This window comes from Tiliqua scincoides, chromosome 8, assembly GCF_035046505.1.
Source record: "Tiliqua scincoides isolate rTilSci1 chromosome 8, rTilSci1.hap2, whole genome shotgun sequence".
Taxonomy (NCBI): domain Eukaryota; kingdom Metazoa; phylum Chordata; class Lepidosauria; order Squamata; family Scincidae; genus Tiliqua; species Tiliqua scincoides.
In genome coordinates, this window is record NC_089828.1 from 34,840,169 (window position 1) to 34,866,568 (window position 26,400).

A 26,400-nucleotide genomic window follows, 5' to 3' on the forward strand; every position below is an offset into this window, starting at 1 on the left:
AACCTTGGGAGCAAAAAATAGAACAATGGAGCATTCTGAATACAGCAACTCAACTTGGGAAACAAGACTGGGTAACACAGGCCTACAAAATTGAGGGTCAGAAAAGTTTTCCCCAAACTTTATGGTGGTTTGATATGAATTTGGGGTGCTGATTCAAAAAATGGCATCCATTTTGCCCTATCACATCTAGTTTTGGAGATATAGTATAGCCTCATTAGTGAATGGTTCAAGCAGCTTCCCCATGAGGAAGCCATGGTGTAGGCTTCCTCATGAGGAATCTGCTTGAACCATTCACTGAGGTTATTCTATATCTCCAAAACTAGATGTGATAGGGCAAAATGGATGCCATTTTTGGAATCGGCACCCTGAATCTACCCAGGAATTGGTGTAACGTTTAAGGAAGCAAAATAAGTGTTGGCCTGTGTAATCGGACCAAAATCTGGGGAGAAATTCCAATGAGACCTTTTGCTTCTTAAAGGACAGAAAGGTGGAATCTGATTCAGTTTTTTCAAATATGCTCTTGGTTCAGACTCAGCAGGCTGAAAGTCTAGGATTTTAAATATATCTCCCTAAACTACGATTGTCAGTGGGAGGAGCAAGCATAGTGAGGAGGTGGAGTCTGTAGAGACTGGCAGATCTGATGCATTAAGGGACAAGGCTTGGAGAAATGTGCTGGATCTATTGATAACAGACACCCACAGCCTAGCTCAAAATACCTTTTATTAAACAAAATTAGTGAAATGCAAGTCTCGGGGCAAAAATTCCAGAAAGGAATTCTGATGGTTGGCAACTCTGCTCATTTTTTATAAGAAAGGAGGGAAAGAAAAGAGTTCTCATTTCTCCCTCTTAACAGAGAATGCTGGACTTTGAAAACTGCTCGGTATTTCCTCCTCAGAAAAGTAGCTGAGGTCACGTTCCTGTGAGACGCCAGGCCTCTCCTGTAAGCAATTAAAAGTCCAGATGAAGTCATTAAATGAGGCCCAAAGCATCCAAAACCAACAGGCCAAAGGAAAGTTTGGAGAACAAAAAGTCATTCTGCTTAACATCCAAAGAAAACTGCCAACAGGAGCTACTGTGGCAGGAGCAAACTTCTCAATGCACGAACGACCGTTGTGCTAGGTTTGCCATTGCTATTCATTAAACTAGAATAGCGGTGCCCAGAACAAATGAGTTCAAGACCCATATGTTTGGCCAAACAAAGCTGGCCCATCTGTGAAGCCACTGATGCAGTTGTCTCAGGGGGCAGATGATGGGGACACCCACCACCCACCTCCATCTGTCCTTCGACCACTGTCAGTCTTTGCTGCGCCTCCTCTTCCCATTCCCTGGCTTCAGAAAGGAGACAGAATGAAAGAGGAAATGTGGAAAACAGTGTGCTAGAGCATCTCCGACACTCTAGCTCCTCACTCTCCTCTCTTCTACTCTGTTCTCCTCCTGTTCAAATCCACAGAGAGCAGGAAGAAAGTGGCATGATGAAGGCAGTTGCTGGAAAGAGGGCAGCACTTGGCCCATCACCTCAAGCACCCATAGATCTTGGGCTGGCTCCTGTGCCAAAGATCATTGGTGCTGTTTCTGCCCCACAAGACAGTTGTGCCCAACTTGCCTTAAAGCAGGCCATTTCTGCTCTTTGGGTCTGGTAGGGCCTTTCTCTTGGGGGGGGGAGAGAAAAGCATGGCTCCGGCATCTGAGATTTTGGATGGAAATTTAGGAAAGGAAATTTAATTCCTTACTTGATGATTATTTGGTATCTGAAACAACAGGTAACAGAGCATCATGTAGTGACACCCACAGTAAGCATGCTTCTGACTTTTTTGAAATTCTGGATGTAGTGCTAACCGAAATAAAAAGATTCCACGACAATGAAGAGATTCTTCAGGCAATAATTGCAGCAGAAAATTTAGGTGATGAAAATGGTAGGCTTAATTATCTAAAAAAATTTCGATATTACCATTCCAAGTAAAGAAGAAATGAAAGTAGTAAAACATTTCCTTGAGAAGAACAAAATTGAAAAGCAAAATGTCATCAGTGAAATATACAAACACCAGAGTGCCTTTGAGGATTGTTACAGTATGTTAGCGGCAGTAAGAACTTCTGCATGTAGCACAACAGTTTGTGAATCAACCTTCTCAGTGCTTACACTCTGGTATCTGGAATGTGATACCAGATCATTAAAGATCCATCTGAAATGTTGTGGTTCTTGAATGACAGAACCTTCTTCAATCGTAAAAATCCCTATTGGGATTTAGTATTGCCTGCCTGTGTAAACCGCCTTGAATTAAAGTCTGAGGAGAAATCTGACGACCAAGAAAGGCAGTATATAAATACCTGTATTATTATTATTATTATTATTATTATTATTATTATTATTATTATTATTATTATTATTATTATAATAATAATAATAATAATAATAATAATAATAATAATAATAATAATAATAATAATAATAATAATAAAATGAATTAACAGACCTCAAAGACTATCAATGTCTCACTCAAGAATGGCTAATTTAGAATACCTAGCTTTTGAGCTAAAGAGAACCAAGAATTTAAGTGTGGAAAAGGTTCTAAGAAGATTCAATTCTTAGAAAGATAGGAGAATTCAGCTCTACTAGGTAGTTTCAAATCTTTTGTACCTTGCTTTTTAAAAGTAATGAATAATGTAAAAAAACTAATGTTCCATGGCATTGCTATATTTTACTTCAATATCTTTCCTCTTGCCTTTAGGTAAAGTAAATTTACTTTTGTCATCAGCAAATTAAAGGCTTTCAATACAAGTAAATACTACCTGTATCATAGTGATATGTTTTACTTTTGCAGTGTTGCAAGTCTGTGTATTGCACTGGTGTCCAAAATGAAAGGACAAGTTGCATGTTATTTCTATGTAGACATAGATTTTACATTGCATACAGAGATGCATTTATTCTATGCAGATCATTGTTAGGTTGCTTTACAGATAATGAATGCATCTTTAAAAAAAACAAAAAACCCCAAAATATTTCCTCCTAATGAAATTAGGGTTAGTTATGGGTCTTTGATGTTTCTCCATACCTATCCTTCATTTTGCACACCCCTGAAAAAATAAGTGCCATAATTAATAATTGCCACCCCTGAAAAAATGGTTCCCCCCCCCCCCACACACACACCTCTAGAATCCTGGTTACAGGCCTGCTCTGCATAATGTCTAGATTGGGTCTAAACCCAGTCTTGTTTCCCAAAATGGAAATTAAGTATTAGGAATCCTGTTTGCTGCAGCTTTCCTTCAGTTTATTTGTGCCCCTTTTCCATCGTGATGCACCTGGTGCACTGACAAGACACTGCAAAAAAAGCAGGGTTGCTGCGCTATGTATGATTGTATCAAAATTCTTCTTCTGGGGTATTTTACCCAGGCTTACAATGCAATTATAGGCATGTTTACTTGGAAGTAAGTCTTATTGAATTCAATGGAACTTGCTCCTAAAAGAAGTGTGCACAGGGTTGCAGATGTAATGACGCATGTGCGCATCGATAAAACACAGCACAAAAGAGGACCTTGATGAAATCAAATGTACAGTCACATCAAGATTGCCTTTTTTGTAGCATTTGATCAATGTATATTAATAACATGGTGGGGGGAGAGATGCAAATTAACTGAAGCTGCAGCAAACAGAGCACCCTCTGTTTCCAAAATTAAATGGGAAAATCTAAAAATTAAATTGCAGTTCAAGAGAAGTGGAATGCAGGGCAGTGAATTTTTGAGACAATAAGGCAGTGGTTCTCGAACTTTTCCAGTTTGCGCCTCCCCTGATCCTTGTAGCCATTGGCCACAGCTCCCCATTACAACATCTCACCTCAGTTACCCCCAAAATGGGGATGAAGGTGTTATAATTATACACTAGAAAAAAAGAAACAGCTGCTAGCACTGAGGCTGCAATCCTAACCACACTTACCTGAGAGTAAGCCCCACTGAACAAACTAGGACTTACTTCTGAGTAGACCTGGTTAGGATTGTGCCCTGAGTTTGTTAGCAGCACACCTGGAGGGTTTGAAAAAGGAGGGGGAAGAAATGATGAATTTGCTGGGGGAGGGGAAGACTTTGTTGTGTGCGTATCTGCTAATTGCAAACTGATACAAACTGAGACCCAGAAACTGTTTGGCTGCAATCCTAACCTCAATTTCCTGGGAGCAGGTTCTATAGAACACAATAGGACTTACTTCTGAGTAGACCTAGCTAGGATTGTGCCTTTTGTCTTATAATAGCAGCTAACATGGGAAGTAAACCCCCCCCCCTCAAAAGGAGGCAGGAGGGAAAAGAGGGTGGTTGAAAAGGAATGGGTGTTTTTTATTTTTTAATCAATTTTTGGAGACAAAACCATCAAGAGCGGCTTTTTTTTCTTTTTTGAAGGGGGAGGAAAAAGAAAGGTTGAGGATCCTTGGTTAAGCTGACACAGACCCCAAGCCTATGTAGGTCTACTCAGAAGTAAGTCCCATTTGAGTCAATGGGGCTTTCTCCCAGGAAAGTGTGGATAGGATTGCAGTCACACCCAGCAAGATGACAACTCGCCACCAAAGTAGATGAGGGCTGCTCACACACATACACCCCAACAAGCAGATGCCACCCCTATTCCCCCCCAGACAAGACAGAAGGATGCAGGCTGGGCATTTGGACACCCCCTCCCCCAGTGCACGCTGGGCTCCCTCTTTCCCAAGTGGAGGAAAGCACTTTTCACTGCTCTCTCTAGGTCAGGCTTCCCTCCCAGTTTGAAGCCTGCCCTGTGCTGATGAGATACAGTACCTCTGAGCTGCCCAGCCAGCCTTCTCTCCCACCTCACGCTGCCCCACCCACCTAGTTCTCAGCCTCGGAAAAGCAGCAAGTCCGGAGGCAGCACCTGCAGCAGGGCAGAGCAGATGCGGCCACCTCTCTCCCCGAGATGCCTGGCGAGGTCCCTGGAGGCTAGCCATGCCTCACTAGGGAGGCGGGACGCACAGAATGAATACCTCAGCAGTAAGGAAACAGAAAGGGGCAATTCACTCAATTCCTACTTACCATGCGAAAGGGTGTAGTGTCAACTCCAGGGGTGGATTTAGAACACTGTTAAGGTGGCCAAGACAGGAGAGGGGGAAAGACTGCAAGAAATGCATCTGCAAATATTTGCTACCTCTCCCTCCACCCTAAACACACAGGGTGAACCATTCAAAGCTGCATTACAGACAGAAACTCAACAGGTGCGGCGCAGAGCTGTGCTTTCAGAAAGCAACTTAACCCATTTCTGCCCAACCCAAAAGGTGTACACATTTGATGCTGCGTATATGCAGCGTTGGGCAGAAATGGCTTAAGGCAGCTCAGATTGTAAACCCATTCCCATCGCTTCCCCTCCTTCCACCACCTGCGGCGGATTTACCTTGGTAACTGCCATGGCGCATGCATGACCCCAGATCTCAATCAGCTGCTGATGCCCAAACCGAAATTCTTCTAGGAGCTCCTTCTCAATGGCACCTGCTTCTTCTCTACTACAAGATACAGAAAAATGAGCAGGGGGAAAGAACACGATTACATTGCCCAGAAACGTCTGTTGGCATGTCAGGATTTTCAAAAGCATCACTGGAGCATGGCTGAATCGCAGAGAAGCAGTCTGTTGGCAGCTATAAGCCTTGAGAGGTTCACAAAACCTCCATGTACAGGAGCAGCCTACCTTGGGGGGAGGGGAACAAACCATCACCTTCACAGCCAGATTGTTTAAGGGTTGTACAATGAAATGATTTTCATTTCAGAAGCCTCATTTGGTTCATCCATGGGCCTATTCAGGACCAGAGGTCCTCCCCTCAACCTTTCTCTGAATTCCCTCCCCCAATTTGGGCCCATTTTAAATGTTTGATGATTGATTGGCAACCTTCAGTCTCAAAAGACTATGGTATAAGCCTACAGCACCCGGTATTCCCAGGCGGTCTCCCATCCAAGTACTAACCAGACCTGACCCTGCTTAGCTTCCAAGATCAGATGAGATCTGGCATGCGCAGGGTAACAGTTTGAACCCTGCTTATTCCATCTGCTGTCTCATTACTGACTGTACTGGAAGCAGCAGGGCCTCCAACATACAGCTACCTCCCAGCATACAGCATTGTTTTAAACTGTAATTGTGCTACTGTATAGTATCATAGAATTACAGAGTTGGAAGGAACCCACAAGGTCATCTAGTCCAACCTCGTGCCTACAGTGGAAATCCTCTCAGAGCAGTGCTTTCCAAACTTTTTAGCACTGGAATCTACTTTTTAAAGTGACAATTATTAACAGTATTATTAACAGTATTTATATACCACTTTTCAACTAAAAGTTCACAAAGTGGTTTACAGAGAAAAATCAAATAACTAAATGGACAATCTATCCAGACCTGTTAGAAAAAATAGAGATCTAGAAAGAATAGAGATCTAGAAAGAAATAATATTTTTATTTATTAATAATAATTAATACATTATTAATGAATAATAATTGGGGTCCTGTGCTGCCAAGGCTGCTAGAGACCTTGCATATAGTATGGGTAGACACTTGCTAAGTTCTCCGTAGAAACTGAGTTCAAGGACTGTTCCCCAAAGCCTTTACAGACATTCCAGAGTACCCAGAAGGCTGAACTGGAAAGCATGATGTGCAGTTAGGGACTTTCAGGCTAGACAAAAGGCTGAAACTGAGTTCACATGGGATCTACAGCATGCCAATTACTAGAGAAAATTGGAAAATGTGGTATTTCAATTTGGAGACATGAAGAGTACAACAGGTTAGCATTCCAGTTAACAATTTTCTTCTGCCAACCGGGCAGGGTGCTTGCAATGTTGTTTGCTTTTTTAATGTTCCAAAAACTTTTTGCGACCCATCAAAAATAAGCTCACGACCCACTGATGTGTTCCAAACACTGTCCTAGAGCAGGGATGTCCAAACTTTTTGGCAGAAGGACCACAACATCTCATTGTGTTGGGGGTCGGTAAAAAAAGAATTAATTCACGTTGTAAATTTGAATAAATTTACAGAAATGAATGTATTAGAGATGGAACTTCTATGTATGAATGAAGCTACCACAAGCTATCCCGTGATAGCTCAAGGCCTATAAAAGACCTTGTGCAAAGCAAGGTCAGCCTTTCCTTTGCTGCCGCTGCTTCTTCACAGATGTGAAACAGCAAGCAGTGGAGGGAGCCCTCAGCCCGCAGCTCATTTAGAGGTTGAACCATTGGCAGGACCTCTGAGAGGAATTTTGTCAGGGGGTACAAAGTTTCTTTTGGGCCCCTTTGCATGGGAGAGGGGTGAAACAGAGTGGGGGAGGGTGGTAATGGGCAATCAGAATGGGGGCAGGGAGGGGCAAAACAGGATTGGGGAAGAGTGGAGACTGCTGGAAAAGTCTTTGGAGCCCTGGTCTACTGACCCATGTGGCATTGGCAGCTAGGTATAGTAATATGGAAAACCAAACACACTCCTAAGTCTCTCTAAAATCTTTTAAACATAGAAAATTATGCAGAAAATTAGTGTCATAATATTTAGCCTCACACTAGAATGGAAAGTGTCCTGTGCGTCCCAAAACTAGCTTCTGCAGCAGCTGTAGTCTTGCAGCTGTGTCCCTGAATTCCTATATACTCTTTCATGGTAAGCAGATTCACAAGCCAAAGAGCTACTGTAGCAGGTCAATTTCCTCCCAGATTTGACACTGTGTTAAGGAGTGTCATGTATGCATTCCTCAGCCCAGCATATATGGCTTGCCAGTAGCTGCAACAGCAAACTTGTGGTAGTAACCCCAGCATCCTGTATGGGCAACAAGTCTGAATAGATAGAAAAATGTAAGATTGCAGGAAATTTCTGGGCCCCTTCCTTTGGCTCCTGGGCCCCCTTTTTGACCCAGGGCCCAGATACAAACTACCACTTTTACCCCCCTCTCCTAGGCCCTGACCATTGGCCCTTGCGCTGAGAGTAGTTACATCGGGCCAGCGTGTGCTCCAGCAAGTCTCCGGAGGGCCAGAAGTTCATTAGAGACTGCAGGCCAGATTGGGGTCCCCAAGGGCTGCAAATGGCCTCCAGGCCGGCATTTGGGCACCCCGTCCTAGAGCATCATCCCAGATCATCACTATGGCCTTCACAATGAAAAAAGAAAAGCCTTTCATCAAGTGACAATTACAGTAATTCCCAATTCCCAGAATTAATTTTAGAAATTCTCTTCATTATGCTGGAATTCAAGAGTCAAACACAGTGCAGAACAAAATTCTGACATACTAAAAGAGCAAAACAGAGTCACTTATCCCCACATCTCTCTTAATGTTTAGTTCCTAGAGCAACTTGTGAATATAGTGTGGCAGAATTTTTAAAAGAAACTTCATTGAGAAATGCTAGCGAATCTTTGCAAAATTTCATTTCTGCCACAAAACACTCTTTTCTTTTTTCACTCTTTGACAGGGTGCAATGGCAGGTGAGATTTTTTTTATCTCAGAAGATAAAAAGCACTCCGTTCAGCACTCATGAAAAACAGAGCTTGTGTTCCATCTCTGAACATTCCTGACCTCAATTTCTCCCCAGCTCTGCAATCCACCCACCTGTAGCAGCAGCCCTTCCGGACAGCTTGTCTCAGTCCTTTGGCATGTCAAGGAGTTTGGAGCAAATGAAGGTGGTCAGCCCAGCCGCTGTGTGGAGTTAAAATCAGGTCAGCCGGCTGCTGCAAACAGAGTGATGAAGAGACTGCCCCCCCCCAATGCGATCTCAGTCCATCACTTTATATCAGTGGGCAAAACAATTGACTGGAATGGGTACATTATGTAAAACTAGACAATGCTTTACTTGTTCATGGCTGACTCCAAAAGCCATGGCGTGAGATGCAAGTCTCAGGAATAGCATGGAACAGTAATTGTTCACAGCTGCTGGCGCACGCAATCCAGGATAGAGTAAACAATTCATATTTCTGACAACTCTGGAACTGATAGTTATCATGTAGAAGTTAATCCGCGAGATGGGCCAAAAAGGGAGGCAACTTCTGTACATGCAAACCATCAACCAACCAACCAAAGGGCAAATTGCTAGTAGGGCTGGAGAAGGGACCCCAACAATATTAAGTGCATTCAGGCTGAAACCAGTTTCACCCCTGTCTACTCACAATGGATCACAAAACCGCACACTGCAAAGCAAAGAAAAATGGCAGCGCAAAATGAGAGACCCACTTCCTTGATCCCAGGCCAGAAGCCAAGCCACATCTTTTCCCCGGCTGTCTAAACACCAGGAGGAATGCAGCAGCTCCAGCTTCTTGAGGGAGGGTGTTTCAGAGTCTGGGCTTGCCAATTGCACCCCTGATGGTGCCAGCAAATAGAACAGAGCTTCTAACAGAAGCTTCTATAGTGCTTTTAACAGGCAGCCAGAATCATACAGGAGGAAGGAGTCTGCAAGCCCTGGCCCCAAACTGGTTAATAGGCAAAAATAATCAACAGCTTGACCTGAAAGGGGGGGGGGGAGTCATTGTAGATCAGGAAGTCAAACTAAACCCAAAAACCAACTAAGAGAGGGGTTTTCATTGAACTGGAACCCAAAGTCTTTCAGTTGCTGTAGTAAAGGTTCTGGGGTTCCCCCCCTTTTTTGATCTATTTTTCTACCAAGGTGTGACCTTTCCACCTCCTCACAGTCTTCATAACCATCCTAAAGAAGTTGCTCTTTATCTGAGCATCTTCATCCTTGCCAGGCAATCAAAGGTTCAGGAATTTCAACCAGCTCACTGTGAAGGCCACCTGACATCCAGGAGTGGGAAATCTGAAAACCCAGGTGATGCCTCCCAAATGACCAACCCCCCCCCCCCCCCGATAAAGCAGGGTTAATACACACCAGCAAGGCTGGCCTTGCTATGAAGCACCTTGAAACAGTCACATGAAACAGCAAAGTTGGAGGGGGGGTGTGTGAACTGATGAGGCCCCCCCCCTCTGCTGGGCACTCCAATGTCTTGATAGCAAGGTGCTTGCGGACTGCGGCAGCCCCCTTCTTCTTCCAGAGCTGTGAGAGGAAGAAGAGGAAAGGGGGCAAAAAGGCTGCCACAGCTCCAGATCACTTCTTCCTGTCCACCTGATGCTTTCAAAGCACCAAATATACAGTAAGAGGTGTCCTGGAGCCTGCTCCCCTCTCCTGGAGCTTGGCCTCCTTCCTTTCCTAACCACTAGAGACTGTGCCCATTTTGCCTTCCCATTTCCCTTACAGTTGCCCTGAACAAGAACGGAACCCCTAAATGTCAACAGTGGTGGTTATCTCAAAATAAGTGCTTCTATAATTGTGAACTTACCTTACAATTTGACAACCAAAATTTTATTTTCTTTGTGTTTTTTTTTTGTCCTCTTGTGTGCATTTTCTTTGTAAAACCTCTAAAATATTTCAAAAAGAGTTTTGAAAAAAATCTCAAAGAGCTACCACAGCCATTTTCAACCACTGTGCCATGGCACACTGGTATGCCGCGAATGGTCCACAGGTGTGCCACAGGAATTTGGGGGAAGGTTGTTTATTAGTAGGACCAATGGGAGATGTGAGCCTCCCCCTCCTCCCCACTGGCAGCATGGTCTGCCTTGTCAATTGTCAAAAACCTGGTGGTGGGCCTTGACCGTTTTAGTGCCTTGTCAGTGTGCCCTGAGATGGAAAAGATTGAAAATCACTGAGCTACCATATTCATGCTAGAATTACACTGCCAGCAAAAGTATTTGGTAGTCCTCTGCATGAAGTGAATCTAAACTGGTTCAGAGTGTCTAAACCGGTTACCAAAACATGTTTTTAACATATGGTAAGTGAAAGTGATCAGAGTGATTAACATACGGTAAGTGATCAGAACTGAAACAGAGAGTTTGAAAAATACAGATATGTCAGAACCAGAACTGAACCCAATTTTTTCATGGTTCAAAACCCCAATGCTGATCCCTATTTTTTCACTTGTAAAACACTGAAGGTTATGATTTTGGATGTCTGGAATTGGCATCTTTGTTCGGTCATCTGGCACCATCTAGCATGAGCTTGGAAAATTGCACTGCCTATTTTTTCTATATTACACAAAACAAAAACCTGGAGAATTTATGGGCCTTGAAATTTCCAGGTGCTGAACGCCATTTTGAAGAAGCGATGACCTCTTGCTTTGGAGGGCAGTGCCTAAAGTCATAAACAGGTCCAATGGGGGGCGGTAGGAGGGCACTTAGCCTGGGCCTCAATCTCAAAAGGGACCTTAGACCCTCAAAAACTTGATTTTGAGGCAAATCTTTCTCAAAATTATGAGTGCATTTGCTCAGAAAATGGCTAAAAGGGATTTGTTAAGTATTCAAATTATGTCCCAATCTTTTATTTCCATGTGTAGTATTAATTACTATTACTATTATTTTTATTATTATGGTTAGAGGCTTCAACAGCTGAGGTTCCTCTCTCTCTTGTGCAGAGGGGCTGCACAAACATACATGTGCTCTAACGGCACTATCCCAATGTCCACCTCCCCATCTTCAAGTAGATAAGTGCTCTTGTTTTCAGGAAGCCATCTTAGAAATGTGATAGTGCAAGTTGCTAGAGAGATCGTTTTTCAGGATTCAGCTCCCTCCTAAGGGTCTCTAGAAGACAAATCTCAGGCAAGGAATGGATGTAGCTTTTGCTAGCAGACATGCCCATCAGTGTGCAGACATGGACACAAAGGCACCATAGCACAGCCTGCCATTTCACCTTGTCATGGGCTAGATTGGGCTGGCTGCCATTGGGTGGTGCGGCTTCTTTCACAATATATCCCTGGGATCCTCCCTAGAGGTTTAAATCCCTTTCTAACCGGTCAGACATTTCAGAGCATTTTTCTTAGAGGTGGCACATCATACCCCAAGTCTCCAGTCTTGGGACACTGGGTAAAGGGCCATCTAGCGGCAACCAATTTCATACACATCCATGGTCCCATGATCCTAAAATCAGTTTCTGTTGGTCCAGAATGATAGTATTTGGTACCCGAAAAGGCAATCCTGGGGTAAAGAAAATGGCCGCTTAGCATGCCACCTCATTCTTGATCCCATGACCTCCAGAGCCCTTCCTACTGGTCCAGGGTGCTGTGGCAAATTCACATGGTATCCCAAATCTCTTAGGAACCATGTGAAATTTGGGGTAAGATGGGAGGGGTGAACATGATATAATTTCTGGTCACATGGATATTTTGAGTGACCATCAAGTGCTGCAAGGTGAGAGAGGAAAGAAATAGCACACTACAAGGTGGGCAGGCTCTGTGACATAGGAAGCCAATAAAACTGTGAGGGGGTGGGACTTGCCAGCCTTTGATTTGAGGTACCCCCATCCTACTACCCTCTTTGCAGTATGCAATCATGGAAAGAGGTTGCAGCCCACCATTCTTGCAGCGCTCCTATTTTTATAACAAGGTGTGCCCCTCTTTTCATTTGTACCTTTTTGCAAGTAAAATACAGGAGATGTTAGATGTAAGGAAAGAATCACTGTAGATATATTAGCATTCCCTTCCTACTTCCACCCACACCCCCACTCCACACCCCACACTGCACTGTGCCAGAAAATGTTTCCAGAGGAAACTGGATCTCAATCTTGTTCTCTCCCTGCTTTGGAGGCGACAAAGAAATGACCCCAAAGTGCAGTCATTCCATTTAACATGTTCTTTGTATCAGTTGCCACAGTAACAGCTAAGTGGGAGCCTTTTGAAAGCGAGAAAGACAATACGACAATGCATAGATGGAGCTGAGGAACAGGGTGGGGGAACCCAACATTAGCTCCAACACAAGGAGTCATTTGCTCCTCCTAATATTTTCTTGCCTTCCTCCACCTACTGATACTTTGGTAGTGTTTGCCACCATTGATTTTCATGAACGCCGACACCTCTGAGCATAAGCAGAGTGCATTTTTTCCAGAGCAGAATACCTTCCCCCCCCCCCCCAAGGAGAAAAATTCTTTGTTCCTATCAAAGATTCTAGGAGTTCTGAGCATATATAGTGTCTTTTCTCTAAGTGGAACAAGTTCAGGGCCTTGAGGGCAGTGGGCTTTGAGAATACAGAAAACACTTTTCCCTTGACAGAAAATACAGGTATAACCTAACCATAGATTTTAACCATTCCTTTAATTTAAAGGGCAATGAGAAGCGCCCTTTAAATTAAAGGAAAAACCTTGTATAACAATAGCCTCATTAACGCAAGAGAGGGCAACCAATCCATCAATCATTCTCTCTCCAGGTACTTAGAACAGCTTCACTCCAAGACAAGTGACCCCTCCCTTCCCCGAGCATGTGAAAGAGTAATAATCACTTTGCATTAAGAACATAAGAACATAAGAACAGCCCCACTGGATCAGGCCATAGGCCCATCTAGTCCAGCTTCCTGTATCTCACAGCGGCCCACCAAATGCCCCAGGGAGCACACCAGATAACAAGAGACCTCATCCTGGTGCTCTCCCCTACATCTGGCATTCTGACTTAACCCATTCCTAAAATCAGGAGGTTGCGCATACACATCATGGCTTGTACCCCATAATGGATTTTTCCTCCAGAAACTCGTCCAATCCCCTTTTAAAGGCGTCTAGGCTAGACGCCAGCACCACATCCTGTGGCAAGGAGTTCCACAGACCGACCACACGCTGAGTAAAGAAATATTTTCTTTTGTCTGTCCTAACCCGCCCAACACTCAATTTTAGTGGATGTCCCCTGGTTCTGGTATTACGTGAGAGTGTAAAGAGCATCTCCCTATCCACTCTGTCCATCCCCTGCATAATTTTGTATGTCTCAATCATGTCCCCCCTCAAGCGTCTCTTTTCTAGGCTGAAGAGGCCCAAACGCCGTAGCCTTTCCTCATAAGGAAGGTGCCCCAGCCCCATAATCATCTTAGTCGCTCTCTTTTGCACCTTTTCCATTTCCACTATGTCTTTTTTGAGATGCGGCGACCAGAACTGGACACAATACTCCAGGTGTGGCCTTACCATAGATTTGTACAACGGCATTATAATATTAGCTGTTTTGTTCTCAATACCCTTCCTAATGATCCCAAGCATAGAATTGGCCTTCTTCACTGCCGCCGCACATTGGGTCGACACTTTCATCGACCTGTCCACCACCACCCCAAGATCTCTCTCCTGATCTGTCACAGACAGCTCAGAACCCATCAGCCTATATCGAAAGTTTTGATTTTTTGCCCCAATGTGCATGACTTTACACTTACTGACATTGAAGCGCATCTGCCATTTTGCTGCCCATTCTGCCAGTCTGGAGAGATCCTTCTGGAGCTCCTCACAATCACTTCTGGTCTTTACCACTCGGAAAAGTTTGGTGTCGTCTGCAAACTTAGCCACTTCACTGCTCAACCCTGTCTCCAGGTCATTTATGAAGAGGTTGAAAAGCACCGGTCCCAGGACAGATCCTTGGGGCACACCGCTTTTCACCTCTCTCCATTGTGAAAATTGCCCATTGACACCCACTCTCTGCTTCCTGGCCTCCAACCAGTTCTCAATCCACGAGAGGACCTGTCCTCTAATTCCCTGACTGTGGAGTTTTTTCAGTAGCCTTTGGTGAGGGACCGTGTCAAACGCCTTCTGAAAGTCCAGATATATAATGTCCACGGGTTCTCCCAAATCCACATGCCTGTTGACCTTTTCAAAGAATTCTATAAGGTTGGTGAGGCAAGACTTACCCTTACAGAAGCCATGCTGACTCTCCCTCAGCAAGGCCTGTTCGTCTATGTGTTTTGAGATCCTATCTTTGATGAGGCATTCCACCATCTTACCCGGTATGGATGTTAGGCTGACCGGCCTATAGTTTCCCGGGTCCCCCCTCTTTCCCTTTTTAAAAATAGGCGTGACATTTGCTATCCTCCAATCTTCTGGTACCATGGCCGTTTTGAGGGACAAGTTGCATACCTTAGTCAAGAGATCTGCAACTTCATTCTTCAATTCCTTAATAACCCTTGGGTTATTCCTTCCCAGCCCTTCACTCCATTCCTTCCCAGCCCTTCACTCTTGGTGAAGGAAGGGGTCACTAGCTCAGAATGAAGCCTTTCTAAGTACCTGGAGAGAGAATGATTGATGAATTGCCTGCCTAATAACTCTGTCTTACATCACAAAGGTCAGCAAGGCTGTTTTTAAATCACCTAGCAAAGGGACATTGTTTTTGAAATGAAGTTGCTTTGATGCAATTTTTGCCATCCACATGAGTTCTAGGAAAAGAACCCTCTGAATAATGAGACCCAACCTGTAGTTTTTTTTTCTTAAAAAAAAATTAGGCTGACAGACATGTATTGGAGCATGAACAGAGTGTCTTTTTTCCTAAAGATTATGTATTTTGCTCTTTATTGCAGGACCAAAGGGCAGTCGGTTCTTAATGAGTACAGAGTGCCCTTTTCCTTAGTGGAATAGGTTTGAGAGGTTTGACAAAGGGCTTGTGGTAAACAAACGCTGAGCATATACAAAGTGCCTAACCCTTTTAACAGGAAGCAGCTCTTTAAAACGAATCAGTGTACATACAAAGTGTCTCTGAGCATGTGAGGTATACCCCATCTCCTAATAATTACAACTTTGGGGTGGTTTTGAATGCATTTTAGTGAAAGTAGGGAAAAGGCAAATGCACACTATGCGCAAATTGTTGTCCTTCTGATGGTACATCCTCCTCTCTTGGTAGCCAGGCAAGAGTATAAAATGTTGAGCTAGTAATAAGGCTGAACAGCTATGCTGGACGAAAAGCAGAATTAGCAGAAGTGTCCTTGCCAACAGTGCTCAGTCCTCACCTCAGAATCACTCCCACTTCACCCCTCCCACATCCTCTCCCTTCTCTTCAACTCCCCGCACACCATCATTACACTCAAGCATGAGCTCCGCTTGATGGTTGCCGTGGAAACCAGCTGCAAGGCATTTACCTATTCCACAACAAATGGTGTCACTGAGTCACGATTCACACAACTCTCCTGTCACAGCAAGAAGCAAGTGACACTATCCTTGTTGGCATGGGACAACCACATTATTCCCTTACCCTGCTGAGTTCTGGGTTCCTGGCAGACACACAAACTTGCTTTCAAATGGGGGGGGGAGCACTTGGACCACAACAAGAGCAAAGAAAAAATGCCAACTTCAAACACTTCAGCCCTCTGCCCAACACACCCAAAACCCAACACACCCAAAAGGCCATGTGCACCTATAGACTTACACATAGGAGGCGCATGACACAACCTTTTGCTCTGGATGTAGGCCACAGACACTGTACAGAATGACTTGGGAAGTCAATGTCAACACAGCCAGCAACTGCTCTGCTAAGTTATAAGTAGAGGTGTTTGTTTCTGGTAAGATAGGACTGCAGCGGAAGTCTTACTGAACACAATGGGCTTCCTTCTGCGTAAGGTATATAACACCCTTTTCAACACCCTAGTTATAGGGTCTGTCTTTAGTTTCTCAATAATTCAGATGAGGTCAACCTTAAAGAGGCTGGCCCATTTTTACTTACACCCTGCCCTCCCCAAACCAAATCCATGCTCCACCTAATGTGGCTGCCAAAGCCCAGCAAGCCACAGCCATGTCCAATTCATCACTCCCCTTCTGTATCTGTTCCTTGTTCCCAGATAGCAACAACGAGGCACAAACCCCATTATTCACCCAATAAGGGAGAGCAGCTCTCTCCACCGCACCCCACCTGTGGCTCTATCCCAACTTGGACTCTACTTCATCATGCCTTGAATGGGCAGAATTTCAACAGGTGGCTTTTCCTCCATGCCCCAGAGATGTGATGATGGGAGGAAAGTGCAGCTGCTAAACTTCTGCTTTTATTAGAAGGCACAGGAGCCCTGTTAGGGGGAAAACATGGCAACCCCATCCCCAGATCCCCTGCAACACAGGTACCTACCAAAGGTAACGCAGAGGCTGGATCTCCTTCTTGCTGTGGGATGAATTGCACCCGAATTTCTCCATAGCGAGGGTGGCAGGAGACTGGGTTTTTTTTTTTGGGGGGGGGAGGTTTTGCTGCTGCTGTTTCAAAACTGGAGATGCCAGCACCACGTCCCCCACTCCCTCCCCCCCAGAAAAGCCAGCCCTCCCTGCTTCCTCACCCTTTCCCCTTATAGCTGAAAAATAGCTGAAGAGGGGAAAAAATAATTAGTGAAACAAGGGGGGGGGGAGCGATCACACGCCACCCCCTTGGCTAGCAGCTACACCAATATGGGCACAACAGGAGTCAAGGGGAAGGCAATGATTGGACGGCGCTTCCTACGAGAGATAAAAGAGCCCCCCCCAATCACCCAATGGAGAAGCAGGGGGGGTGCATTAACTCCTTCCCATCCCGAAGATGGGCACGGGCAGAGTGGCTACAACAGGATGGGAGAATCAGAAGGAAAAGGAGATGAGACTGGTACAGGGAGGAAGGGTGAGAGACAGGTCTATTTGCCACGATCTCTAAATGGAACCCCCATCAGCAGGGGCAGTCTACCTCTAAATACCAAATGCCAGGCGTTTGGCTGCAATCCTATCCACACTTTCCTGAGAGCAATCCCCTTTGAACACAAAAGGACTTACTTCCGAGTAGATATGCCTAGGATCGTGCCCTAAGGAGGGGGTCTGCCTTCATAGCCTGCTTGTAGGTTTTCTGGAAGCATTCAGTGAGTTGACCATCACTGGACGTGCTTGGCTAGATGGAGCTTTTGCTGCCCGGTAGGGCTTTCCTTAGGGCGGTCCATCAATGGCCATTCACCACCCTAGCTAAACACAGGTTCTTCTGTCTAGCATGGCTCTGGTCCAGATGCCTCTGGAAAGACCACAAGCAGGAGAGGAAGGCAACTGTTGCTCCTCTCCCACCCCTGCTCCAGTCGCTGGTATCCCAAGTTGCCTATTTGGCCTGTGGGAAACAGGATGCTGGGCTAGATGGACCTTTGGTCTGGGAAGCCAGCAGGGTTCTTCTTGAGTTATGATGAGAATTTGGATGGGATCCATTCAGCTTAGAAGCAGGGGTCACCAGCTGTTCCTCCCCCCTGTGCTTTTAACAGGCAGAAAATCAACAGATGCAGACCCTTCCCACCATCTAGAAGCCCACACGCATCATAATGATGGATGTGTTGCTGCTGCTCTGTAATGTTTAATATTACAAATATTTATGCTGAACAAATCCCTTACTCCCCAACTATGTTTTGTTTAAAAGCTACTTGTGTGTGTGTGCGCGCGCGCACAAGTCTTTAAAGAAAAAGATACAGCATGTATAGTGTATTCTTTAAGTTTCAGTTTGCTTAAAACACAAGTGTAACAAATAAGTTAGGGCTGTATGTGTCAGTTCTTTGAGGGTGCAGACTGGTAATGTTGCAGAGCTTAGTATCTTGAGAGTCTCGGCTTTCTTTCAAAAACAAAAACCAAGTTTCTAGATCTCATGACTGAAATACATGCTTGAAGGAAGGCAATGAGATCTCAGAAGCCCAGAAGAGTGACCTACTAAGATTGTCTAATTATTTTTCTGGGGAGGGACAAATAAGCCCACATTTGGAAAATTACATTACTGTACTTATAAATCACCTTTCCTTGATTCATGATGTATTTATTTAGTTTAAACAGATAATGCCTTGATAAAGAGTGACTTTGGGCACAATCCTAACCAGGTTTACTCAGAAGTAAGTCCTATTTTGTTCAGTGGGGTTTACTCTCAGTAAAGTGTGGTTAGGTTTGCAGACTTTATCTACAAGTCTAAAATACTTCAAACAGCAAAAAATATGGGTAACTGGTAAAAATGCAGCCAAATAGTGGAAATGGAACTCTGTTGGTTATTCTCTGTTGCTCACCTTCATATCTAGCCTTGACTTTTTGCCTAGTAATCTTGGAGCAAACATCAACAATTTCCTTAGTATGGTGGTTGCTGACATGCAAATAGGTCTGAGATGAGGGTGGGGATTGCACCTTAAAAGCCGTGGTGACTCCCCCCAAACATGGGGGAGACAAAACAGTGAAATCCCCGGTTTTCTTTTTCGTGGGAGAGGAGCACGTTTGTGTGAGATTCTCTCCAGCAGAAAGAATGCATATTCCCAAAACACAGTCCACTGTCTCCCTCATGGGTCCCCTATAAAAACTCTCCAAAATAATCTGCAAAATGGTTTGGAAGGAGACAGACTGAGAGACTCAAACATACATAATGTTATAATCAAGATTGCATATTTTTAATCATACAGTAATGATTATGTGAGGTGCTTTTTTTTTTAAAGCCAATTTCCTCTCTATAAATATAACAAGACATGGCACTAGAGAGCAAAAGAGCAATGCAGTGTGGTGATGCAATTCCATAGGAGCTAAGCAGCTTGGGTTATAGATAGGTTCACAGCTCCTTACGAACACACTGTGTGTCTCCAGGTCAGCCAGCTGCAAAGGGAGACCTCCACTACAGGGCTGCAATGTCATCAGTTATATACACTAGTGGTCTTCAGTATACCCCACACATTTATTTAGACAGAAAGATATGCCTAGAATATCCACCCAAACAGGCTGGATGTAAGTACGTATGTGCTTGTTCAAAGGGGGGGGAGAGAGATTGAAGACAGACATCTTATACAAAGAGTTCGGCAAAGACAGATGTAATATAAAGAGATACCCTCAGCTTCCTCCAAGCTTTGTGACCAAAATGACTGACAGGCAAATCAAACGTTGGTCCACAGAGCAATCCTATACATGTCTACTCAGAAGTAAGTGCCATTGTATTCAAAGGGGCTTACTCCCCAGAAAGTGCATAAAGGATTGCGATCTTGTTTGTCAGTCTTACCCTGTGTGTACATTAGGTGTTTATGTTCATTCATTTACTGTCCTTGTTAAAGACAAATTAAAAGTGCAAAATGGAACTGGGAGTAGGTTTCTTTGGGAGTCATAGGTACCTAGCTAAATTGGTGCTGAGCCTAATCAGCTTCTGCTTCAAATTTGCAGAACTATTTTTTCAGAACTCAGATCTGAAGAGAAGCAGCTACCCATGGACTGAATGCATTGAAGCTGCTTGGAGAGCAGCCCCACTGTTTTAAAAATGTGACATTTGTTTTCACCCTGAATCATTTTGGATCAAAGCACATGCTCCTGCTCAGAGATTAATCCCACTGCACAACAGGGATGGTCTCCTTTCATAAAAGTGTGGGAGAAGGCCTGGCAGAATGCCTGAATCCAAAAACTAACAAAAAGCTACAGAGAAATGCAGGTTCAAATCTTGAATGAAATTGCCACCTATGATTGGTTCCGATCTGAAAAATGGGACTATAGCAGCACGGATTTGTTTGTTATAAGGATGCAAGAGAACATTATATGCTTTGCACATTTAAGAAGGCTGTAAAATGTATTCCGGATAGTTTTCTACAACAGCCGGCAGAGCTTAGTAAGAATCACTGGCTCTTCTGTTGGACATGAGCTAGTTTGAGAGCAACTAGCAAAGATTCAAGTAGCAAGGTATGCCCTACAACAGACAGGGTGTTCTACATTCAATGACTGTGTGTGCACACACAGAATATCAGTGCATCACAAGGAGGAACACAAGTGCACATTTCAGAGTGCAGAGAAAGGGACAATAAAGGCAACAGCTCTTCCTTCCACAGGAGGGCAACTGATTTCTAGGCATGAAGCCTCCATTGCTTTGAGAATCAAACAAGTGAATGACATTCTCTGGTTGATTATAAGGGTTAGAGTGCCAATATTGAAGTTTAAAACATGTATCTTTTCTCTGGATCAGAAGATGCAAGTCTGCTTACTTCGGTCAAGCCTTCCTTGTTATCGTGATGCCTCCATTCTGGAACTAGGGGCTGCTATTGTGCATTCAGCCCAAAGCTAAGAACATTTTTGGTTTAATATTTTGGTTCACACAGTAGAACCAATCAAGTATCTTCCTTCACAAGTTGAAAGGGTGGGTTCTACTGTATAGACTTTAACACCTGTGTTCCGTTGGTAGGCGCCACTGTAGTACATTCAGATATTTTTTTCCATTTAATAACTGGGTTCTCAGAATAGTGCAAGGCCTTTTCTCATGTACTGAGAGAAAGGTCCCTGCATTATAGCTGGCATTCATCCCATGATCACAGCTTCAGGAGGGCCAAGCAGCATGGAGTAACACCACCAGAGCAAGTAGACTTCTTGGCTCAGATGTGCAGCAGATCTAGGGTCTACCTCCAAAGCTCTGTGTTTATTCAACCAATACAATGTGAGTGATTACCCACTGATGTCACCATCAGGGCATAGATTACAATGATGGAATGGCTGTTGCATTGCCAACCTTCTGCGTGCAGCCCACAGGCTGGTGACTAGGGGAGATTGTATGGTTTGGATCGTATAGACTATATGTCCCATTTGGGATTCCGTACCAGTGTGAGAAGTACAGTGCTTACTAAGGTATATATGAATGCCCCCCCCCCGGTCCAGCTGTCCTGGGAGGAACCTTCAGTCCAATTTGGAGCCATCTGCGATGCAACCTTAAGTCAAACCAGATTAGGCATCATACTGTTGCTTAAGAAATAGCTAAATAGCTAAAGAATAGCTAAAGAAATATAGTTTTTGCAAGAGTCGTGGACATTCTCTCGTGGGGAAAAAACCCTTGCACTTTTGCAGAACTACAACACCCCAGGTTCCTTGTGCAAAAAAGCCACGGCCAATTAAAGCAGCTTGAAACCTGTTTAAAGAGGGTGGTGGCAAAGCAGGGTTGGGGGGCAATGCTCAATGGCAGAGCAGGTGATTTGCATACATAAGATCACAGGCTCAATGCTAGCAACTCCAGTTAAAAGGATAAAGAAGGGATAGGAAAGTGAGTCTGTCAGCCAGAATACATAATCATGGCTTACATGTACTAACGGCCTGACTTAGTAGAAGGCAGCTTCTTATATACTTGGGATTTCCCCACTCCCAAGGGATCGATGACCAAGAAACTTCTCTCCTCCATAACACCCCTTACTGGAGGGATCCAATAATTTAAGGATCAGCAGCTGGATCCCCCTACATTCACAAGCTGGAGAAGGCAGCTTCTGTAGACACACAGAAAGGAGGTTCAGCTATGTTGGTTCAAGTCCAAGGAAACGCTCATAGTTTCCACCCCAGCACAGTGTTTCATTGTTGACCCATATCTCAGACTCTGGTCTCTTGCACATTTTTATCCTGCAAGAACCGCGTGATTCGCCACCAACGACTGGTGGAGTGCTCAGGGCAGGCTGGGGGAGGCACTTCCCCAGAGTGGTCCTCATTGCATTGGTCTTTGGCGAACTGAACAAACACCTGAGAGAAGGAAAGAAAGAATTGATTTCAGCAGTGCCTTCCACACATTACTGTGTATACAAAAGAATGTAATGCTCTGACTTTATTTTTAGAGTATTTCTGTTTTGCTGTCATTTATGGCATTTCTGCAGAACACCTGGAGCACAAAGTTTGCCACAGCTTTCAGCTCCCTTGTATTCGTCCCCCTTAATTAAAACATTGCAAAAAAAAGTAATCTTGACGTGACTGTACATATGGATTGCATTAGATTCTTTCAGCATGGTGTTTTTCCAGTGCACAGGAGCACAGGAATACAATCGGTAAAGTGTACTGCAAAAAAAAAAAAAAAATCATAGATATGATCACATCAGAATTGTTTCCATTCATTCTCAAATTAATTGGGAAGGGGCCCAAATTTTCAGTTTGCTTTTTTTAAATGGGGGAAAAAAAACTTACTTTAAACCCTAGTTGTCACTGCCACCTGAGTTGATGGCAAGAGAGAGGAGAGTTTTGGTGTAACATACTGGTTGTGCATCAGAACTTCCCCAATTCAAAACTTGCCTCTGTTATGAGCTCACTAGGGCTACTTAGTCCCAGGTAAGTGTGAACTCAATGAGACTAAATAGACATGCCTAAGGATTATGCTGTCGGTTTCCTTTGGAAAGCCACTTTCTCCCAGGCTCAACCTTCCATGTGCAATACAGGAATAATACTTGCTGTCAGGGTTGCTGTAAGAACTACAAGATAATATATGTGAAGCACTGTGCACAAACATACAAGCGCCAAGTATGATTACTGGCTACAAATGCAAAGGAATTTCCTGGTAGGTACGATCATATTGATCCCATCCTGCCCCAAGACACAGCAGTGGACAGCACCAGCAAGGGGAAAGAAATCCTCGGTCAACACTATGAAAAAAGGGCAGACACCAGTGCGGAAATCAAAATGGGGAACCAGCAGATAGATACAGAAACTCTGGGGATGCAACACTGGAAACGACTCTCCCAGCCTCACCTGATCGAGGGTGGTCTGTGACACAGAATAGTCTTCAATGTGGTAAATGTTCCGGTTTGCTGAGAGAATGCTGAAGATCTTGGCCAGGGAGCAGCTGCGAGAGGGCAGTTGATACTGGAGAGTGCAATGGTGCCTCTCCTTAAGAATGATGCTGGGGAAGGAGTCCTGGATGAACTTCTCCACAGGACCCAGGTCTGGATTTGTTCCCGAGACTCGGAGGATGATGGTGTAGCCATCTCCAAATCTAAGGGAAGCAGGCAGATGAATGGGTCATTCTAATTATTAAACAGTCAGGGATTTCTGCATTTGCTGAAATGGGGGTGCTTCCACACTGATCCCACTGCTCTGATGATGCAATGTCTGCCTTCACCCTCTATGAAGATTCTGAACACATGTGAGCAAGAACCTGATAAGATCACCAGACGAACCCCACTGGATCAGACCCAATCTCAGGTCCATCTAGTCTAGGTTCCTCTTTCCTACAATGACCAACTAGATTCATCATGGATGTCCACAAGCAAAGCATGAAGGCTCTGTTGCCCCCCTAATCAGATGGTATTCCCCTGTAAATGGAGGTTCCATATAGCCATCATGACTTAACAGCAGTTGAGAGCTCTTTCTCCTCCCCCATTCATCTGTCTAATTTCTTAAAACTATCTAAGCCCATCAACCACATCTTGCAGCAACAAGTTCCATAAGTTACTTTGCCCTGTTGAAGAAGCAATTTGGTTTATGGCTCCTGGAAAATGAAACAAAAAAACTGTTGGGTTCTTACATGCAGAGGTGCAAATGGATAACGAGTTTTGAACAGAAGTTCTGAGGATAATTAATAATATACCTAATGATTTAACTCCACAAATATATAACCTTTTTAGGTGATGGAACTATGTCAGGAGATAGAAATGTCCATTAACGCATGCTTTGGACAGTCTAACATTTCAAGTTTCTTGAAATACAAATTTTTGTTTTCTGGAAAAAAGGAGTATTCCGAAGATTGTACAGGTACTGAGGATTTGTCAGTGTTACAAACGTGAAATATCTTAGTGTTCCACAGTGCGCAGAAAAGCTTATGTTTTGATCTATTTGCACTCATAACATTTAAATCAGAAAAAAAAATGCAAACATAAAAGCATCTAAGTAGTGAGTTCCATAAGTTAACTGTACGTTATCAGTACAAAATGCCCCATTACTTTTAAAGACAATGTCACCTGTTCTTGAGGTGTTGCACACTCCCCAAGCACCGGAACCGTCCGTTTACCATGATGGCCATTCTGGTGCAGAGAGCCTCGCACTCTTCCATACTTCCAGGACAGAAAGAGTGAAAAAGAGCAGTCAGCCCCTTTCATCTTCCCCATTATTTCTTCTTCCACTTCCTTCCCTTCCCAAAAGACTTACCACTGAGCTTTGGTGCCAAAGCCAGATTAAAGGTTTAACTTTCAGTTTTGTGGCTACCCAGGTCATGCTAATAGGACTTAGCCGGAGAGCAGAAGTCCAGGGTAAGTTCCAGAAAGAGTCACATGACTAATTCCTCTTGCAGGATAAAACCTTGGGACAGCCCAAGTGGGGACTGGGACACTGGGCTACAATGCAGCGAAACCACATCCAGCTCTCAGAGTCAACAAACAAGGACACACACAAGAAAATCCACTGGGCCAAGGTGAAAATAATGTTGCAAAACAAGCACAGGCTTAGGAACATGGGCAGTCCAGTCCTGAACCACAGCGGCTCCAGCAACACAAAAATGGTGACCCTACTGCTCCCTTCCCTAGTGCAGATAGCAGCCGGTGGCAATGGGTCTCCTTGGGTCTGCGCCCATGTCTGAATGAACACGGAGTCGAGCAGGCCCATGTCAGGCCGCCTGGCTTGGGAAAGGGGTTAGGATTCGGCAGAGGCTGCTCCCATCCCCACCCCCCTTGCGGGCTCAATCCTCCTTTCCCTCCACCCTCTCCCCATCCCGAAAACACTCACTGCTGGCCAGTGCTGCAGGAGCGCCGGCCGGCCGTCCCCCTGGCGCTGAGGCACAGCACCTACTGACACTGGCCCAGCGCTGGCACTCCCTCCTCCCCGGGTGCCATGAGCAGCAGCGCCAGTGGTAACAGAGCTCATCATTGGGCTCTGAATTTGTCCAATCTGACTGTGAATTTCATATCACATACTCTGTTCCCCAGCCGGTGTTTGTTGCATCATGCATTCCCCTAGCCTGCATTTGCCTCAAGCTATTGCCCAATTGAAGAAATCTCATTCAATTAAACTCATAATGAACTCATATTTGCAAACATTGCATACCAACGAGACAATCACTTTGAAGACAGACCATACTTTGGTTTTAGGTGATGCATGCACGCATCATAGCAGGGATCATTTTGGAAGAGATATTACTGCTGTTAGAAAGAAGGGGGAATGCATCTTCCAAGACCATGCTTGCCGTTTGCACATGTACCACAGCAGGCAACATCTCAGAAGAGGGATGCCTGGCTATGCGTGACAGAAGAAAAAATGCTGCTTCCAGGATGGTGCCATTTGCATGCGTGACACAGTAGGCACTGACTCAGAAGAGGCATTCTTTCTTGTGCAGGAATGAAGGAGGAATACTTCTTCCAAGATAGCACTTGCTATTATATGGCAATTATATTAAAAATAATTATTCAGAAAAACATGTTGCCATATTAAGGAGCCCCTTCACATTAGAGAAAGTTTTCAGTCAGCAAAACACAGCAGAGATATGGGATAACATGCATCAGTGGGATAACATGCATATAATACCTAGTTAATGTCTGCTTAGCTAGGAAAGAACTGGAAGAGGTTGTCTGGTCAAAGATTTATTCTTCTCACCTGTGAGATGTGAGCACCACAGACTTGCCATCCTTGATCATGGTGAGAATGCAGTTCCACAGGAATCGCTTTGCCCGTGGATCCATCCCTGTTGTTGGCTCATCCTGGAAGCAAAGCCAAGAGAATACATTCAGGAATTTTTGCACACGCTCCCAAGGCAGACAGTTCCATAACACCGCCATCCCACTGGACTGACCAAGAAGACAACAGGTGGGGCCCCAATGAGTGCAATGGCTGTGGATAACTTGCGCTTGTTGCCTCCGCTGTACCGGCCAGCAGGTCTGTCTGCATACTGTGTCAAGCCAAGTGTCAACAGTCCCCATCGGACCACCTGAGGGGCAGGAAAGAAGTGTACAACAGGAAAGTTACTGAACCAAAAGGCACTCTGCACTTGCCCATCTCCAGCTGGGA

At 44.5% G+C, this 26,400-nt stretch overlaps 2 protein-coding genes across 2 annotated transcripts in view; both read right to left on the minus strand.

The window, feature by feature from the left end:
- The window catches only part of YJEFN3 (YjeF N-terminal domain containing 3), a 33,134-nt gene extending 16,256 nt beyond the window's left edge, over positions 1–16,878 (minus strand). Inside the window, exons 1-2 of the mRNA XM_066636399.1 lie at positions 16,814–16,878; positions 5,381–5,489 (exon numbers count right to left, since the gene is read on the minus strand). Of these exons, the coding sequence (XP_066492496.1) occupies positions 5,381–5,489; positions 16,814–16,878 (174 nt within the window). The remainder of the gene's footprint in view (positions 1–5,380; positions 5,490–16,813) is intronic.
- Positions 16,879–19,133: 2,255 nt separating this feature from the next.
- Positions 19,134–26,400, minus strand: part of ABCA7 (ATP binding cassette subfamily A member 7) — a 62,408-nt gene continuing 55,141 nt past the window's right edge. Inside the window, exons 45-49 of the mRNA XM_066636588.1 lie at positions 26,186–26,320; positions 25,990–26,093; positions 24,366–24,458; positions 23,158–23,401; positions 19,134–22,164 (exon numbers count right to left, since the gene is read on the minus strand). Of these exons, the coding sequence (XP_066492685.1) occupies positions 22,018–22,164; positions 23,158–23,401; positions 24,366–24,458; positions 25,990–26,093; positions 26,186–26,320 (723 nt within the window). The 3' untranslated portion in view covers positions 19,134–22,017. The remainder of the gene's footprint in view (positions 22,165–23,157; positions 23,402–24,365; positions 24,459–25,989; positions 26,094–26,185; positions 26,321–26,400) is intronic.